Source organism: Leucoraja erinacea, chromosome 27 (assembly GCF_028641065.1).
Source record: "Leucoraja erinacea ecotype New England chromosome 27, Leri_hhj_1, whole genome shotgun sequence".
In the NCBI taxonomy this organism is placed as follows: Eukaryota; Metazoa; Chordata; class Chondrichthyes; order Rajiformes; family Rajidae; genus Leucoraja; species Leucoraja erinaceus.
The window spans coordinates 1,405,787-1,425,049 of NC_073403.1; the positions used below are offsets into that span (position 1 = coordinate 1,405,787).

Sequence of the window (19,263 nt, forward strand, 5' to 3'; positions counted from 1 at the left end):
AAACCACACCAGGATGCCATAGGAGAGGATACTTTCCACGGCACATCGGTAGAAGGACAACAGCAGCGGCTGTGAGACGTTTGCTCTCCGCAGAGACCTCAGGAAATACAGCCGCTGCTGTGACTTCTCCACGAGAGTGACGGTGTTCATTTGCCATTTGAGGTCCTGGGAGATGTTTATTCCCAGGAACTTAAAGCCAGTGACTCTCTCCAACATGTCTCCTTTGATGTATAAGGGAGCAGGTTCCTCTCTCCTCGTCCTCCTGAAGTCGATGACCAGTTCTTTTGTCTTTGATGGGTTGAGTACCAGGTTGTTACCTGAAGTTAAATACATCAATATTCATACCACTAGGTGTATTGGAGCCTTGGGCACCCAGTTAATAGGGCAGACTTGTATGTGTGGCACGGTGGCGCAGCGGTAGATTTTCTGCCTTACAGCGCCAGAGACCAGTGCTCAATCCTGTCTACGGGTGCTGTCTGTGCAGAGTTTGCACGTTCTACCTGTAACTGCGTGCGTTTTCTCCGGTTTCCTCCCAAGCTCCAAAGACTTACAAATTTGCAGGTTAATTGGCTTCTGTAAATTGTCCCTAGTCAATCATAATCAATGATTATCCTCAACCAATACTTAGTTAGCCAAGACCTCAACGTTGGAACAGGCGGAGGACGATGGCTGACCTTAGTGGAGCGTCACAACGGCTGGGAAGGCGGATGGATGAAGGCTGCAGCAGGAAAGGGTCTCCGATCGTCTTGGACTCCATGCCACTGGATCCTGACCCAGATCTGTCAAGGACCGTGTGGTGTGGCTGTCCGTGCACCAGTCTCCCCACGTTAAAGTCATGCACAGGCGTCCTCTAAACCTGGAGACATCCATGGTCAGCCATGACCGAAGAGGGCCTAAGAACTCAGTTAGCCACTTTGTTCACTGCTGTTGATGAGGGCTTGCCGTGGGCAAATTATCCACCCTATAGTGTAAACAAGACCACTCGTTTACCTGAGCTGCTGAGTTACTCCAGCACTTTCTGTCTTTTTTGGTAAACTGAGCATCTGCAGTTCCTTAGAGTGGAAATGGGCCCTTCAGCCCAACTTGCCCATTTTGACCAGCATGCCTCATCTAAGCTAGTCCCACCTGCCTGCTTTTGGCCTCCAAGTCCTAGAAACATAGAAACATAGAAATTAGGTGCAGGAGTAGGCCATTCGGCCCTTCGAGACTGCACCGCCATTCAATCCTGACATCCCAGGAATCAGTCTGGTGAACCTTCTCTGTACTCCCTCTACGGCTTAGAGGGACTAAACCATAGAGGGGGTACAGAGAAGGTTCACCAGACTGATTCCTGGGATGTCAGGACTTTCATATGAAGAAAGACTGGATAGACTTGGCTTGTACTCGCTAGAATTTAGGAGATTGAGGGGGGATCTTATTGAAACTTACAAAATTCTTAAGGGGTTGGACAGGCTAGATGCAGGAAGATTGTTCCCGATGTTGGGGAAGTCCAGAACTATGGGTCACAGTTTAAGGATAAGGGGGAAATCTTTTAGGACCGAGATGAGAAAAACATTTTTCACACAGAGAGTGGTGAATCTCTGGAACTCTCTGCCACAGAAGGTAGTTGAGGCCACAGTTCATTGGCTATATTTAAGAGGGAGTTAGATGTGGCCCTTGTGGCTAAAGGCATCAGGGGGTATGGAGAGAAAGCAGGTACGGGATACTGAGTTGGATGATCAGCCATGATCATAATGAATGGCGGTGCAGGCTCGAAGGGCCGAATTGCCTACTCCTGCACCTATTTTCTATGTTTCCATGTTTCTATGTTTCTAAACCAACCCTATCCATGTACCTGTCTAAATGTTTCTTAAACGTCGCAGTAGTAGCTGCTCCATCTAACTACCTACCCACATAACAGAACCTCCCTTTGACACTCAATACTCTGACACACAATACAATACCATTTATTGTCATTTGAACCTCTTTGAAGTTCAAACGAAATTTGGTTTCTGCAGACATACAACACGACACAACGCAATTTACACAATAATCCATCGCAGTGAATCTCCTCCTCACTGTGATGGAAGGCAAAGTCTTGTCTCTCCCCATTCTCCTCCCAATGTCAAAATCAAAGCCCTCGGCAGGCGACGGTAAGCAAGTCCTGTGGCCATTAAAGCCGCGCCGGGCGATGTTAGGCCCCGCTCCGGGTCTTGATGTTGGAGCCCCTGGCGGGCGCTAGCAAGTCCCGTGGCCATTAAGGCCGCGCGGGGCGATGTTAGGCCCCGCTCTGGGTCATTTTCAACCCCGCAACTAGGGCGGGAGAAATTGACATTGCAGAGCTCCGAAAAGCGGTCTCTATAACCATGAAGTCCAGTATACTGAAAGCCTTATTGACCACACTATCCACCTGTGATGCCACTTTCAAACAACTATGTACCTGCACTCCCTGCTCCACGACACTCCCCCAGAGCCCAGCTGTTTACTGTGTAGGTCCTGGCCATCAGCATCTGCAATTCCTTGTTCAAATTGTACTTGCGAATTGTAAAGCTCTTTTGATGTCCTGAGCAACTATAACAACATGATTACACTGAGGAACACGGCTCTCTCAGGTTGATGTAAAGATTGCGTTACAGACTAGGAACGTGCTTCTGATATTCTGGCCAAGATTTATTTCTCAATACACAATTCTAAAGCAGATTACTGCTCATCTTTACTTTGCTTGCCGACTGTAAATTTCTGGCACAGTTTCCTACATTTCCATAGTGTGTCTGCTTCCACTAAGCCATTCTGATAGCCTTTTCTAAATGCCAGCCAGGGCAACTTTTAAATAAATAGTTCCTTTAGTTTAGTTTAGTTTAGAGATACAGCGCGGAAACAGGCCCTTCGGCCCATCGAGTCCATGCCGACCAGCGATCCCCGCACACTAACACTATCCTACACACACTAGGGACAATTTTTTACATTTACCAAGCCAATTTACAATTACTACATCCCTGTACGTCTTTGGAGTGTGGAAGGAAACCGAAGATCTCGGAGAAAACCCACGCAGGTTACGGAGAGAACATGCAAACTCCGTACAGACAGCGCCCGTAGTCAGGATCGAACCCAGGTCTCTGGTGCTGCATTTGCTGTAAGGCAGCAACTCTACCGCTGCACCACCGTGCCGTTCCTCTGATGGCTGAGGTAACAAATGCCTTTTCCTTATTGTGAAGACAGACACAAAATGCTGGAGTAACTCAGCAGGGCAGGTAGCATCTCTGAAGAACATGAATAGGTGACGTTTCGGGTCGGGACTGACTGCGGTGTTGGCTCGAAGGGCCGAATGGCCTGCTCCTGCACCTATTTTCTATGTTTCTATGGGACCGTCCTTCAGACAGAAGAGTCTGAGGAAGGGTCCCGACCTGAAATGTCGCCCATCCATGTTCTCCAGAGATGCTGCCTGATCCGCTGAGTTTCTCCAGCACTTATATTTTATCGTCAGTATAAATCAACCTCTGCAATTCCTTTCTACACATTTCACCTGATGATCTAACACACTACGGCCATGGATTATTGGGGTTATCCCTGCATGGACTGTATGATATGATCATTTGCCCTGCATGTTACTGCATCAGCGCTCAGTGTCTGTCTGTGTCTGTGTGTGTGTGTGTGTGTGTGTGGTGAAAATCACAGCAGCGAATACTGTTGTAACCCTACACATTTTATTTTTAATAAGAAAGTACCCTTCCTGTTTATTTGTTTAAGAAGGAACTGCAGATGCTGGAAAAAAAAACAAAAAAATGCTGGAGAAACTCAGCGGGTGAGGCAGCATCTATGGAGGGAAGGGATAGGTGACGTTTCAGGTCAAGACCCTTCTTCAGGCTTTCTCCACTGATGCTGCCTCTCTCACCCCTGAATTTCTCCAGCATTTTTCGTCTGCCTGTTTAATTGATCTCCCAACTACTTTTCAATAATATTTTCCTTTGATGTACCTATTTTCACACACTTCAATAGACAATAGGTGCAGGAGTAGAGGCCATTTGGCCCTTCGAGCCAGCACCGCCATTCAATGTGATCATGGCTGATCATCCCCAATCAGTTCCTGCCTTCTCCACATATCCCCTGACTCCGCTATCTTTAAGCCCTGTTTCACATCCTATTTCACATTTTCTTATTGCAGTAAATAATTACAATGAAGAAAAGGTGATGTGTTGATGGGTGTCGGGGGTTATGGGGAGAAGTCAGGAGAATGGGGTTGAGAGGGAGAGATAGATCAGCCATGATTGAATGGCGGAGTAGACTTGATGGGCTGAATGGCCTAATTCTTCTACTATTACTTATGAGCATACGAACTCATGAACCATACAAAGAAATACTTCAGCAACAAACAGTGAAAAACATTATTTGTTCTGTAATTGTACATTTGCCATTGACATCATCCCACAACCATGAATTCTGAGTCTAACACATATTTCCCAATCATCTCCTGCTGCACCCGCTGAGTTTCTCCAGCTTTTTTGTGTAACCTTCTATTCTCCAGCATCTGCAGTTCCTTCTTAAACACTATGTAACCAGGCAGTTGTGTAGACAGGGAGATCTTCCTGGTTCATTCTGGAAGTTTATTGAGTTGACAGATTTCAACCAAGGCAGAATTAGTGCTTTTACTACTAACATTATTAGTCCAAAGGTACACAAAAAAGCTGGAGAAACTCAGCGGGTGCAGCAGCATCTATGGAGCGAAGGAAATAGGCGACGTTTCGGGCTTATTAGTCCAAAGATTGGTTGATTGATTGAAAGATACAGCATGTAAACAGGTCCTTCCACCCTCCCAGTCCACACCGACCATTGACCTGAATTGTCGCCCATTCCTTCCCTCCAGGGATGCTGTCCCACTGAGTTACTCCAGCTTGTTGTGTCGATTGCCCATTAACCATATAACCATATAACAATTACAGCACGGAAACAGGCCATCTCGGCCCTACAAGTCCATGCCTAACAAATTTTTTTCACGCGAGAATCATTCACACGAGATCTTTGTTATCCCGTTTCCACATCCACTCCCGATACACTGGGGAAATCTACAGAGGCCAATTAACCTACAAACATAATGCGGAAAGGAACCGCAGATGCTAAAGATAGACACAAAGTGCTGGAGTAACTCAACGGGTCAGGCAGCATCTGAGATCTTCTCTTAAACTACAAACCCCACACGTCTTTGGGATGTGGGAGGGAACTAGAGGTGCCTCAGGGAGTGGCACGTTGCCTCGGGGAGTACGTGCAAACTCCACACAGACAGCATCCAAGGCAGGGATTGAACCTGGGGTTTCTAGGGCCGTGTGGCAGGGGCTCCACCAGCCGTGCCAACAAGTGTGGAGAAATCAAAATAAGTCAGTAGATGAGTCTTGACCCAAAATGTCACCCATTCCTTCTCTCCAGAGATGTTGCCTGTCCTGTTGAGTTACTCCAGCTTTTTGTGTCTATCTTTGGTTTAAACCAGCATCTGCAGTTCCTTCTTGCACAGAAATCTGATGTTATTGCTCCTGATCTGGAAAGATATACAGGGCAGGCGAGGGTTGTCAGCAATTAGATGTTGGAGCAATTAACATCAGATTGAGTTTAAAAAGCCTGAAGATTATTGTTTAGTTTAGTTTAGTTTAGAGGTAGAGTGCGATCCAGGCCATTCGGCCCATCGAGTCCGTACCCACCAGCGATCCCAGCACATTAACACTATCCAACACACACTAGGGACAATTTTGTTTTACATTTATACATTTACCAATGTCAATTAACCTACAAACCTGCACATCTTTGGAGTGTGGGAGGAAACCGGAGCACCCGGAGAAAACCCACGCAGGTCACGGGGAGAACGTACAAACGCCGTACAGACAGTGCCCGTAGTCAGGATCGAACCTGGGTCCCCCTCCCACACTCCAAAGACGTACAGGTTTGTAGGTCAATTGACTTGGTATAAATGTAAATTGTCCCTGGTTTGTATTGCAGTGTTTAATGTGTGGTGATCGCGGGTCGGCACGGACTCGGTGGGCCGAAGGGCCTGTTTCCGCGCTGCATCTCTAAACTGTAAACACACATTTTACACTGATCCTATCCTGAACATATATTTTATTATTCAGCTGCCCCGGGCTCTGCTGCTCATTTACATATGCGGGGCCATTTACAGCGGACATTTAACCTGCCGACCCGCACGTCCTTGGGATGTCGGGTGAAACGGGATTTTGTGATTCATTCATCGTCGTTGTTGCAAACATTAGCGACGTAGCGGTGCCGGCTTCGAACGGGAACGCTGACGGGCGCACCACACATCTCCGCCGCTGGATGTCTAGGATGTTGGTGTGTGTGTGTGTGCTTTATCATCGTTCCTTATGCCCCTGTCCCACTTGGGAAACTTGAACGGAAACCTCTGGAGACTTTGTGCCCCACCCAAAGTTTCCGTGCGGTTCCCGGAGGTTTTTGTCAGTCTCCCGACCTGCTTCCACTACCTGCAACCTCCGGCAACCACCTGCAACCTCCGGGAACCGCACGGAAACCTTGGGTGGGGCGCAAAGTCTCCAGAGGTTTCCGTTCAGGCTTCCTAAGTGGGACAGGGGCATTACAATGCTATGTACGACAGTGATCGCAACTTCTACTGAAGTGTGGATGGCCGTTGGCTCGATAGAAGCCCATCTGCCCTTTGACAGGTGTTGTTTTTGGTCCTGCTGGGGGTCCACACCTAGCAAACCTGGTATTTATGAATCAGTGGCACCAGATACCGATTAGGAAAATAAACATTGATTTTGATTCTTCCGGAGAGGAACTCACGCTCCTGGGAATAACATGCAAACTCCACACAGTCAGCACCCGAGGTCAGGATCGAACCCAGTCGCTGGTGCTGTGAGGCAGCAGCTCTACCCGCTGCTGTTGTGCCTCTACTGTAGTATGGATCGATGCTCTCAGGCGTAGTGGTGGCTGAGAGCTCAAATGTGAAGTTGTCTCAACCTTGACAAATGCATCTTATTTTTAGTAATGTTTTGCTGAAAAATTAATATCGACCTTCACACCAGGGATAACTCCTCCGCTGCTCTTCAGCAGGTAACAGTGACAGTGGCTCTCACACGACAACAAGGGCCGCAGTTTAACATATAGTAGATACCAGGATCTGCAGACGCTGCCTTCCAAAAAAAAAAGACACAAAGTGCTGGAGTAATTCAGCGGGACGGGCAGCATCTCTGGGGAACATGGGGATAGGTGATATTTTGGGTCGGGACTCTTCCTCAGACTGATTGTTTAGTTTAGTTCAGGTTAGAGCCACAGCGCGGAAACAGGCCATTCGGCCCACCGAGTCCATGCCGACCAGCGATCCCCACACACTAACACTATCCTACACACACTAGGGTCAATCTACATTCATACCTAGCCAATTAACTTACAAACCTGTACGTGTTTGGAGTGCAGGAGGTGACCGAAGATCTCGGAGAAAACCCACGTGAGCCACGGGGAGAACTCCGTACAGACAGCACCCGTAGTCAGGATCGAACCCGGAGTGAAAAGTTGTGGTGGCACAGTAGCACAACCGTAGAGTTGCTGCCTTGGGTTCGATCCTGGCCTTGGGTGCTGTCTGTGTGGAGTTTGCATGTTTTCCCTGTGACTGCGTGGGTTTTCTCCGGGTGCTCTGGTTTTCCTCCCACACTCCAGAGATATACAGGTTTTGTAGGTTAATTGGCTTCGGTTAAAATCACAAAATTGTCCCGAGAGTGTAGGATTGAACTAGGGATCGCTGGTCGGCACTGACCAGGGTGGGCCAAAGGACCTGGTTCTCTGCTGTATCTCTAAAGGGTAAAGTTGTGAATTGTGAAGCTGGAGGAAGGAAAGTAGGTGGAAGGGGAGGTGGAGGGGAGGATGGGTCCAGGTGGGACACAGTAGGGAGGGGGAAGGGGAGGTAGCTTAACATCTGATTCCAGGTGGTTTAAAGCCCCCTCAGCTCCCCCACTGGGGAATCATAAGGAACTATTGCACTGAAGTCGGCACGGCTCAGTTTAGTTCACCAGTTTATTTCCGAGGTACAGTGAAAGGCGTTTGTTGCGTGCTAAGCGGTCAGTAGAAAGACAATACATGATTACAATCGAGTCATTTGCAGTGTAGAGATACATAGAAACATAGAAACATAGAAATTAGGTGCAGGAGTAGGCCATTCGGCCCTTCGAGCCTGCACCGCCATTCAATATGATCATGGCTGATCATCCAACTCAGTATCCCGTACCTGCCTTCTCTCCATACCCCCTGATCCCTTTAGCCACAAGGGCCACATCTAACTCCCTCTTAAATATAGCCAATGAATTGTGGCCTCAACTACCCTCTGTGGCAGAGAGTTCCAGAGATTCACCACTCTCTGTGTGAAAAAAGTTATTCTCATCTCGGTTTTAAAGGATTTCCCCCTTATCCTTAAGCTGTGACCCCTTGTCCTGGACTTCCCCAACATCGGGAGCAATTGTCCTGCATCTAGTCTGTCCAACCCCTTAAGAATTTTGTAAGTTTCTATAAGATCCCCTCTCAATCTCCTAAATTCTAGAGAGTATAAACCAAGTCTATCCAGTCTTTCTTCATAAGACAGTCCTGACATCCCAGGAATCAGTCTGGTGAACCTTCTCTGTACTCCCTCTATGGCAATAATGTCCTTCCTCAGATTTGGAGACCAAAACTGTACGCAATACTCCAGGTGTGGTCTCACCAAGACCCTGTACAACTGCAGTAGATACGGGAATAACGTTTAGTGCAAGGTAAAGCCGGCAAAGTCCGATCAACGATAGTCCGAGGGTCACCAATGAGGTGGATAGTAGTTCAACACTGCTCGCTGGTTGTGGTTGGATGGTTCAGTTGCCTGATAACAGCCGGGAAGAAACTGTCCACTGAATGCGGTGGTGTAGCTGGTAGAGTCACTGCCTCACAGTGGGGCTGTCTGCGTGGTGTTTGTACGTTCTCCCTGTGACTGCGCGCGTTTCCCACCGGCTGGTTTCTCCTACATCCCAAAGACGTGCGGCTTTGTAGGATAATTGCCCCCTGTAAAATTGCCTCTAGTGTGTAGGGAGTGGGATAGCACAGCACTGATGTGAAAGGGTGATGGCCCCCCAGCATAGTCTCGGTGGGCCGAGTGGCCTGTTTCCATGCTGTATCGTTCAATCAATCACTTTGTTTCTAACTTAATTATTAAAACTTACTTTAGCTCCAGTCTCTGCATTTGCTAACTGACAATAACCTATATATCATTGTTGGTGAGATACTTTTATGGTTGTTCCTTTCATCTGGGTGGTTTTAACTTGTTTCTATTTTTAGGACAAGTTTGTCCATTGACAGTGAATGTGTTCACACTTCCATTATATGCCAGACAGAGGAAGTGCTTACAAATCCATTAGTGAGTGAAATCCCCACAGTGTTTAAGAGGGAACTGCAGATGCTGGAGAATCGAAGGTTACACAAAAAAGCTGGAGAAACTCAGCGGGTGCAGCAGCATCTATGGAGCGAAGGAAATAGGCAACGTTTCGGGCCGAAACCCGGAAGGGTTTCGTCCCGAAACGTTGCCTATTTCCTTCAGGGTTTCGGCCCGAAACGTTGCCTATTTCCTTCAGGGTTTCGGCCTGAAACTTTGCCTATTTCCTTCGCTCCATAGATGCTGCTGCACCCGCTGAGTTTCTCCAAAATCCCCACAGTGTTGCCTTAAAGACAGTCAGAATCTCCCTCAGAATGCCCACAGAATGTGTTTGTGAAATCAGAAACAGCAACTTCAGAAGCATAGATGTCGAAACAAAGAACTGCTGGTTGATACACAGAAAATACACTGTCCGCATCAACTGAGTGGTTTAGTTTAGTTTAGTTTAGAGATACAGCGCAGAAACAGGCCCTTCGGCCCACCGAGTCCGTACCGACCAGCGATCCCCGCACATTAACACCACACTCCGGGGGGGGGAGGGGGGGGGTTTTCTCAAAGGAAGTCTGGAGAAGTTCTCTACTCGTTAGTCCTGCCTCCACCTCAACCCCTACAATCAATCTGATGAAGGATCCCAGCTTGAAATGTTGCCCATCCACTCGATACTACTATACAATGAACTGCAGATGCTGGTATGTGTGAAAAAAAGGCACAAAGTGCTGGAGTAATTCAGTGGGTCTTGCAGCATCTCGGGCGAACATGGACAGGCGATCTTTTGGGTCTCGACTTCTCAAGCGATGGTGCCAGCGACTCTGAAGAAGGGTCTCGACCCGAAATGTCACCCATCCTTTTCCTCCAGAGTTGCTGCCCAACCAGCTGAGTGCCTCCAACGCTTTGTGTTTTGTTCAGGGTGCTGGCATCTGCAGTTCCTTGGTTCTCCATGTTACAATCAAGTCACACACTCCAATCACGTGCAGGTTTGTGGCTTTTGTAAAACTGTAAATCGTCCCTGGGGTAGGGATAGTACTGTTGTACGGGCCGAAGGGCCTTTTATAACCCCGTGACCCGTGTGGGTATTCCAACGGGTGCTCCGGCTTCCATTGGATGTAAAAGCTTTTCACTGTAGCTCGGTCCACGTGACCAGTTTAAATATCTGGGAGTCCACATCTCCGGGGATATGACATGGGCATCACACGCCTCAGCACTCGTGAGTAAGGCAAGGCAGCGCCTTTACCACCTCAGGCAATTGAGGAAATTCAGAGTGTCTCCGAGGATCCTCCAGTGCTTCTACGCAGCGGCGGTGGAAAGCATCTTGTCCGGGAACATTACCATCTGGTTTGGGAATTGCTCTGCCAAGGACAAGAAGGCTCTGCAGAGAGTAGTGCGTTCGGCCGAACAAACGCACTATGGGAACTTCACTCGCCCCCCTGCAGGAACTATACAACAGGAGGTGCAAAGAGCAAATAAAATCATGAGAGACCCCTTCCACCCCTGCAACGGACTGTTCCAGCTGCTACGGTCAGGCAAACGCCTCCGTTGCCATGCGGTGAGAACGGAGAGGTTGAGAAGGAGTTTCTTCCCAGAGGCAATTCGGACTGTAAACGCCTATCTCACCAGGGACTAACTCTACTGAACGTTTTTCCTTCCAGTATTTATTATGTAAAAGAATATGTGTGTTATGATTGTGTTTATAATTTGTTTGGTTGTTTTGTTGTTTGTCTTTTGCACAAAAGTCCGCGAGCATTGCCACTTTCATTTCACTGCACATCTCGTATGTGTATGTGACAAATAAACTTGACTTGACTTGACTTGAATAAACCAAACTAAACTAAACTGCTTGTCCTCCCACATTCCAAAGACCTACAGGTGTGAAGTGTAATCTAATTTTCTGGTCTGCACTACAATAATTGCTAGTAGACTATTATACTGATGAGCGATGGCAGGTCGGGACGGTCCCGGTGGGCTGAAGGGCCTGTTTCCGCGCTGTATCTTGCAATTAAACTAAACAAAACATTAAGCCTCACGCAGCAAGGAGCTGGTTCTTACTCACCGGCCTGCGTTGGAGTTGACATATTGGTGGTAGTGTTCGGTTTGAGCTGGCCAATAATGTTCCGTCTGGTTGTGCCAGTACAGCATGGTGCCTCTGTGTGTAGTCCCAGAGCGGTGAAAGTTCCCGGGGGTTAGTTGGCTGGACTTCTGCAGGAACTGAAACCTGAGCAAGCCCTTAAATAGTGCGGGGCCGAGCCTCTCTACAGGTGCAGTGGGAGGGGACAGGTGGAAATTTCTACGCAGCAATTCACATGCAAATACACACACACAAAACCCTGAGGCAACTCCACTAAAGCAGCACTTCAGGTGAATGATCCATCTACACCCAGGGAAACACTGGCCAATGGCCCAAAACATTCTCACACACACACTTTAAAACAAACTCCAAACAAGAAGGTTTCTGCACATACTGTTGCTTTTTTCTTAAATTCGTACATTGAATCTGTTGATTTAATTTATTTTGTATGTCACAATTCTACACTGGCAATGCTGCAGAAATGCAATTAATTCCTTACACAGAGCCATTTTGACAGGGAAATTAAGCTGTTTGAAAGCAATTGGGTAATGGTCCATTGGAGAGAAGAATGTTAAGAATGCCGCACACATTTGGTCAATCATTTTTAGTCTCGGGGTTAGCGGTAGTTTGTGGGTGCCCCATGGTGACAGGAGCTACATAGGCCTCCTTCAAAGGGTGCAGTCTAGCTCTGCCAGTTGGTATTGGTGAGCCCATGTTGGCCTGACCCAGGTCTTCATCCAAATGATGCCAATACTCTATGACAGTGCTGTGCCCATAAAGGCCGACTGGCTCCCCCGGTTGCTAACATAGGAACATAGGTGCAGGAGTAGAGGCCATTCGGCCCTTCGAGCCTGCACCGCCATTCAATATGATCATGGCTGATCATCCAACTCAGTATCCCGTACCTGCCTTCTCTCCATACCCCCCGATCCCCTTAGCCACAAGGGCCACATCTAACTCCCTCTTAAATATAGCCAATGAACTGGCCTCAACTACCCTCTGTGGCAGAGAGTTCCAGAGATTCACCACTCTCTGTGTGAAAAAGGAGTGGGCCATTCGGCCCTTTGAACCAGCACCGCCAATCAATATGATCGTGATTGGTTCACCAGAAAAGCAACACTCGCTCCCTCTCGATATTGAACGGGAGAACGTGCGGAGATTTATGTGCAGTTTCATTGTAACCAATTAATCCACAAACCTGCACGGCATTGGAGTTGGGAGGAAACCGGAGCGCCCGGAGAAAACCCACGCAGGTCACGGGGAGAACGTACAAACTCCGTACAGACAGCGCCAGTAGTCAGGATCGAACCCGAGTCTCTGGCGCTGTGAGGCAGCAGCTCTACCCGCTGCGTCACCGTGTGGCCGCCCCTTTTCCTTAGTGTCTCACCTTTTCCTTCGATGGAGTTCATTGTGCTGGTGATGCCTAATGCTCCAGAACAAGGGGTCACACAGTTTAAGGATAAGGGGGAAGTATTTTAGGACCGAGATGAGGAAAACATTTTTCACACAGAGAGTGGTGAATCTGTGGTATTCTCTGCCAAAGAAGGTAGTTGAGGCCACAGTTCATTGGCTATATTTAAGAGAGAGTTAGATGTGGCCCTTGTGGCTAAAGGGATCAGGGGGTATGGAGAGAAGGCAGGGATGGGATACTGAGTTGGATGATCAGCCATGATCATATTGAATGGTGGTGCTGGCTCAAAGGGCCGAATGGCCTACTCCTGCACCTATTTTCTATGTTTCTATGTTTCTAATACCTTTCTGGTCTTTAAAAGGCTCTGTTCACCCATCTGTGCTGTTGAGTTCCGCTGCATCTGCTATTTCCTGAGGCCTGGGTGATCCCAAACTAATTTTAGTGAGCAACTGGCAGAGATTGAAGATCGAGGAAAAACATCTATCTTTAGTTTCTACTATTGATGTCGTGTGACCTGATTTGAGAACAAAAATCTCTGCACGCTCTCCCGTCCAATATTCAGAGAGAGAGGGAAAGAGTTGCTCTCCTGGAGAATTTATATTTGGAATGAGTCGTTAGACGATGAGCTGCGATGCTCTTTGTGATTAATGTCAATGTCTCTCCTGTTACTGGGCTAACAAGGGTAGTGGAGCTACATTGTAATGCAGATGCTGGAATCTTGTGCAGAACAACAAATGACGGCGTAACTCAGCGGGTCAGCCAGCATCTGTGGAGGGAAGTGGGCAGACGACGTTTCAGGGTGCAGAAGGGTCCCAACCCGAAATGTCAGCCATCCATTACCTCCGCAGATGCTGCCTGACCCGTTGAGTTCTTCCAGGACTTTGTGTTTTGCTCAAGGGTGACAGTTATATCAGACGTGCAGAGGAATATTTACTTGTCAATAAACATCACTAAAAATAATTCCACTTGGTCAATACCAGATCAAGGTTTAGTGGAACTTGCTCTGAAGGAATCGACTATAGTATCCCATACCATAGAAACATCGAAACATAGAAATTAGGTGCAGGAGTAGAGGCCATTCGGCCCTTCGAGCCTGCACCGCCATTCAATATGATCATGGCTGATCATCCAGCTCAGTATCTCGTACCTGCCTTCTCTCCATACCCCCTGATCCCCTTAGCCACAAGGGCCACATCTAACTCCCTCTTAAATATAGCCAATGAACTGTGGCCTCAACTACCCTCTGTGGCAGAGAGTTCCAGAGATTCACCACTCTCTGTGTGAAAAAAGTTCTTCTCATCTCGGTTTTAAACGATTTCCCCCTTATCCTTAAGCTGTGACCCCTTGTCCTGGACTTCCCCAACATCGGGAACAATCTTCCTGCATCTAGCCTGTCCAACCCCTTAAGAATTTTGTAAGTTTCTATAAGATCCCCTCTCAGTCTCCTAAATTCTAGAGAGTATAAACCAAGTCTATCCAGTCTTTCTTCATAAGACAGTCCTGACATCCCAGGAATCAGTCTGGTGAACCTTCTCTGTACTCCCTCTATGGCAATAATGTCCTTCCTCAGATTTGGAGACCAAAACTGTACGCAATACTCCAGGTGTGGTCTCACCAAGACCCTGTACAAGACTCTGTACAGTGCACCTCCATGCACTGTCCACTATTCCTACACCACAAAAAATTGCAGAGAGTTGTGGACGCAGCCCAGACCACCACACCAACCAACTTCCCTTCCATTGACTCCATCTACACCTCATGCTGCATAGTCAAGGATGATTTGCAATGCAATCATTTCATCTTCTCCCCTCTCCCATTGGGCAAATTGTTTAGAAGTGTGGAAATGCACACCTTCAGATCCAGGGACAGTTTCTTCCCAACTTTTATCGGGCAACTGACCCGTCCTATGAACAACGAGAGAATAATCCTGAAACATAGAAACATAGAAACATAGAAATTAGGTGCAGGAGCAGAGGCCATTCGGCCCTTCGAGCCTGCACCGCCATTCAATATGATCATGGCTGATCATCTAACTCAGTATCCCGTACCTGCCTTCTCTCCATACCCCCTGATCCCCTTTAGCCACAAGGGCCACATCTAACTCCCTCTTAAATATAGCCAATGAACTGTGGCCTCAACTACCCTCTGTGGCAGAGAGTTCCAGAGATTCACCACTCTCTGTGTGAAAAAAAGTAATTCTCATCTCGGTTTTAAAGGATTTCCCCCTTATCCTTAAGCTGTGACCCCTTGTCCTGGACTTCCCCAACATCGGGAGCAATCTTCCTGCATCTAGCCTGTCCAACCCCTTAAGAATTTTGTAAGTTTCTATAAGATCCCCCCTCAATCTCCTAAATTCTAGAGAGTTCTGAACTACTATCTACCTCACTGGAGATCCTGGCACTATCTTTGATCGGACTTTACTGGTTTTATTTTGCACTAAACACTACTCCTGTTATTCCTTTTATCATGTATCAGCACAGTGTGGGCAGCTCGATTGTAATCATGTATTGCATTTCCACTGATGGTTTAGAGCACAACAAAAGCTTCTCACTTTACCTCGGTACACGTGACTCTAACCAAAACACAAAGTCAAACATTAGATCATGAGTGAGAAAATGCTAACAACTCTAGTCCCTGCGACTTGTGTGGTTCTCAAGGGCCGGGGGCCACTCACTCCAGGGAGATCTCCTGGTCCACTCTGTCATCAATGTTGTCAACTCATCCCAAACATCTGGCTACAAAGAACTCGGGATCTGCACCCTGGTCACTGCACAACGCTGATCCAGCAGCGATGTTCACTTCTGGGGTAAAGAAGCACAACTCTGGAGAGCAGTAACATCTTGCATGCCGCTCCTCTCAATACAGGCTCAGGTAATCGATTTCGCTCCTTATATTCATAAATCACAGGAGCAGAATTAGGCCATTCGGTATACAGCGCAGAAACTGGTCCTTCGGCCCACTGAGTTCGCACCAACCAGTGATGCCCACATATTAACACTATCCTACACACACACAAAGGGACAATTTTACATTAATACCAAGCCAATGAACCTACAAACGTTGCCTATTTCCTACGCTCCATAGATGCTGCTGCACCCTCTGGGTTTCTCCAGCACTTTTGTCTACCTTTGTCAACCTACAGACCAATACGTCTTTGAAACAAAGAGCTAGATAGGGCTCTTAAAGATAGCGGAGTCAGGGGATCTGGGGAGAAGGCAGGAACGGGGTACTGATTGGGGATGATCAGCCATGATCACATTGAATGGCGAAAACAGGAAAGCAGACTATTACCTGAATGGTGGCCGATTAGGGAAAGGGGAGATGCAACGAGACCTGGGTGTCATGGTACACCAGTCACTGAAAGTAGGCATGCAGGTGCAGCAGGCAGTGAAGAAAGCGAATGGTATGTTAGCATTCATAGCAAAAGGATTTGAGTATAGGGTTAGGATGGTTCTACTGCAGTTGTACAGGGTCTTGGTGAGACCACACCTGGAGTATTGCGTACAGTTTTGGTCTCCTAATCTGAGGAAGGACATTCTTGCCATACAGAGAAGGTTCACCAGACTGATTCCTGGGATGTCAGGACTTTCATATGAAGAAAGGCTGGATAGACTTGGCTTGTATTCGCTAGAATTTAGAAGATTGAGGGGGGATCTTATAGAAACGTAAAAAATTCTTAAGCGGTTGGACAGGCTAAATGTTCCCCATGTTGGGGGGAGTCCAGAACCAGGAGTCACAGTTTAAGAACTTATAAAATTCTTAAGGGGTTGGACAGGCTGGATGAAGGAAGATTGTTCCCGATGTTGGGGAAGTCCAGAACAAGGGGTCACAGTTTAAGGATAAGGGGGACATCTTTTAGGACCGAGATGAGGAAAACATTTTTCACACAGAGAGTGGTGAATCTCTGGAATTCTCTGCCGCAGAAGGTAGTTGAGGCCAGTTCATTGGCTATATTTAAGAGGAAGTAAGATGTGGCCCTTGTGGCTAAAGGGATCAGGGGGTATGGAGAGAAGGCAGGGATGGGATACTGAGTTGGATGATCAGCCATGATCATATTGAATGGCGGTGCAGGCTCGAAGGGCCGAATGGCCTACTCCTGCACCTATTGTCTAATATCTCAGAGAAAATCCATGCAGGTCACGGGGAGAACGTGGAAATGCCGTACAGACAAGCACCCGTAGTCAGGATCGCACCTGGGTCTTTTTGGTTTGGAGATACAGCACGGAAACAGGCCCTTCAGCCCAACTTGCCCACACTGGTATGCATGTCACATCTACACTAGTCCCTACTGCCTGCAATTGGCCCATAATCCTGTAAACCTGTCCAATCCACGTACCTGGCGAAATGTTTCTAAAAAGTAGGAGTAACTCAGCTGGAGTAAGGCAGCACTTTGACCTGACGCTACTGCCAGCGGTGTAGGTACATACAACCGAGGGGGATAGAGGCAGTCAAGGTTTGTGCTGGGGGCTTGTGATGTGGCAGATATCCCCACCCCAGCCCATACCTAGCTAACGTTGAAAACAAGCTCGAAGAGGCTGTTTCGAAGGGAGATCAGGGTTTGCTGCATTCCTTGCTTCACTGAAACACGACTCACCTTGACTCACCTGACCCTGCTCTACAACCCGAGGGTTTCTCCATTCTGAACCATCCAGACCCAGCATTCTGTTCTAGACTGTACGGAATCCTCCGATAACGGGGAAAGGCAGTGACGTCTGTTTTTATGATCGAGATTTTGTGGTGAACTGATGTGATGCTTGTACGTGGCTCCCCTCACCTGGAATATCTGATTGTAAGGTGTAGTTTGCTTTGTCTATTGAGCAAAGTTACCTCCAGCATCTTCTCAGCAGTCTACATACCACCCTGGTGTAGGATGACTTTGTGTCCATCTTCCATGTTTCAAATATACTTGTACTCTCTAGAATTTAGGAGATTGAGAGGGGATCTTATAGAAACTTACAAAATTCTTAAGGGGTTGGACAGGCTAGATGCAGGAAGATTGCTCCCGATGTTGGGGAAGTCCAGAACAAGGGGTCACAGCTTAAGGATAAGGGGAAATCTTTTAAAACCGAGATGAGAAGAACTTTTTTTCACACAGAGAGTGGTGAATCTCTGGAACTCTCTGCCGCAGAGGGTAGTTGAGGCCACTGTTCATTGGCTATATTTAAGAGGGAGTTAGATGTGGCCCTTGTGGCTAAGGGGCTCAGGGGGTATGGAGAGAAGGCAGGTACGGGATACTGAGTTGGATGATCAGCCATGATCATATTGAATGGCGGTGCAGGCTGGAAGGGCCGAATGGCCTCTACTCCTGCACCTAGTTTCTATGTTTCTATGTTTCTAAATGTTGACCTCGCTGTCATGGTCTGCCCTGAACAGGACGCAAGCTTCCGGTGACAATCAGTGGGAGCCATCACTTGTTGCAATAGATGATGGTGGTAGCAGAATTAGCTCTGGATACTTCCAGTTCCCAGCCCCCCCACGTGGAGGCTTCTGCTATGGGGCCGGCAAAGGCTTATAGAGTCACAGTCACACAGTGTGGAAACAGGCCCTTCGGTCCATCTACATGCATTTGGCCCTTATCCCTCCAAACCTGTCCTGTCTCTCCCTGTGCCTGAAGAACTGTTTCTTAAAAGTTGTAATAATCCCAGCCTCAACTACCTCCTCTGGCAGCCCGTTCCATACACCCACCACCCCTTGTGTGAAAATGTTACCCCTCAGGTTCCTATTAAATCTAATCCCTCCCTTACCTTAAACCTATATCCTCTGATTCTCGGTTACCCTACTCTATGCCAAAGACTCTGCGTCTACCCGATCTATTCCTCTCGTGACTTTATACACCTCTATAAGATCAGCATCTGCAGTTCCTTTCCACACAAGAAACTGTCCCTGGTCTGGTTTAGTCCAAATGCCTTTTTATAATGTGATCTAGTTCATAAGTGATAGGAGCAGAATTAGGCCATTCGGCCCATCCAGTCTACTCTGCCATTCAATCATGGCTGATTCTACCCGATACATAACGATATTTAGATGATGGTGGCAGCAGAATTAGTTCAAGATACTTCCAGTTTTCAGTCCCCCCCACGTGGAGGCTTCTGCTCTGGGGCCGCTAGTGACTTATATCTGATCACCAACATTCCCGGGACAGCAAACGCTGGCGGCCTGGCCCTCCTCTTCAATCGAGCAGACCATGAAACAATGGATCAACTGGGCTTGTTTTCACTGGAATTTAGAAGGATGAGAGATATAGATATGCCATTTATTGTCACTATACATGTACAGTGACAATGAAAGCTGCTCGTACTCAGTGCATACATACAATTTAGCACAAAAAACAAGAAACAGAAAAAAAAAAACAACAGAAGGGAGAAGGGGGGGGTGGGGGGATGGGGGCGGGAATAGGTGCACAATTTTCTG

At 47.6% G+C, this 19,263-nt stretch overlaps 1 protein-coding gene across 3 annotated transcripts in view; it reads right to left on the bottom strand.

Annotated features, from left to right (window-relative positions):
* LOC129710078 (transcription factor CP2-like protein 1) overlaps positions 1-11,589 on the bottom strand; it is a 59,437-nt gene extending 47,848 nt beyond the window's left edge. For 2 of the 3 annotated variants that reach the window (XM_055656785.1, XM_055656784.1), the window contains exon 1: positions 11,427-11,589. In XM_055656785.1, coding sequence (XP_055512760.1) covers positions 11,427-11,512 — 86 coding nt within the window. In that variant the 5' untranslated portion in view covers positions 11,513-11,589. The remainder of the gene's footprint in view (positions 1-11,426) is intronic. The other variant, XM_055656783.1, reaches the window with a different exon arrangement.
* Positions 11,590-19,263: the final 7,674 nt, after the last annotated feature.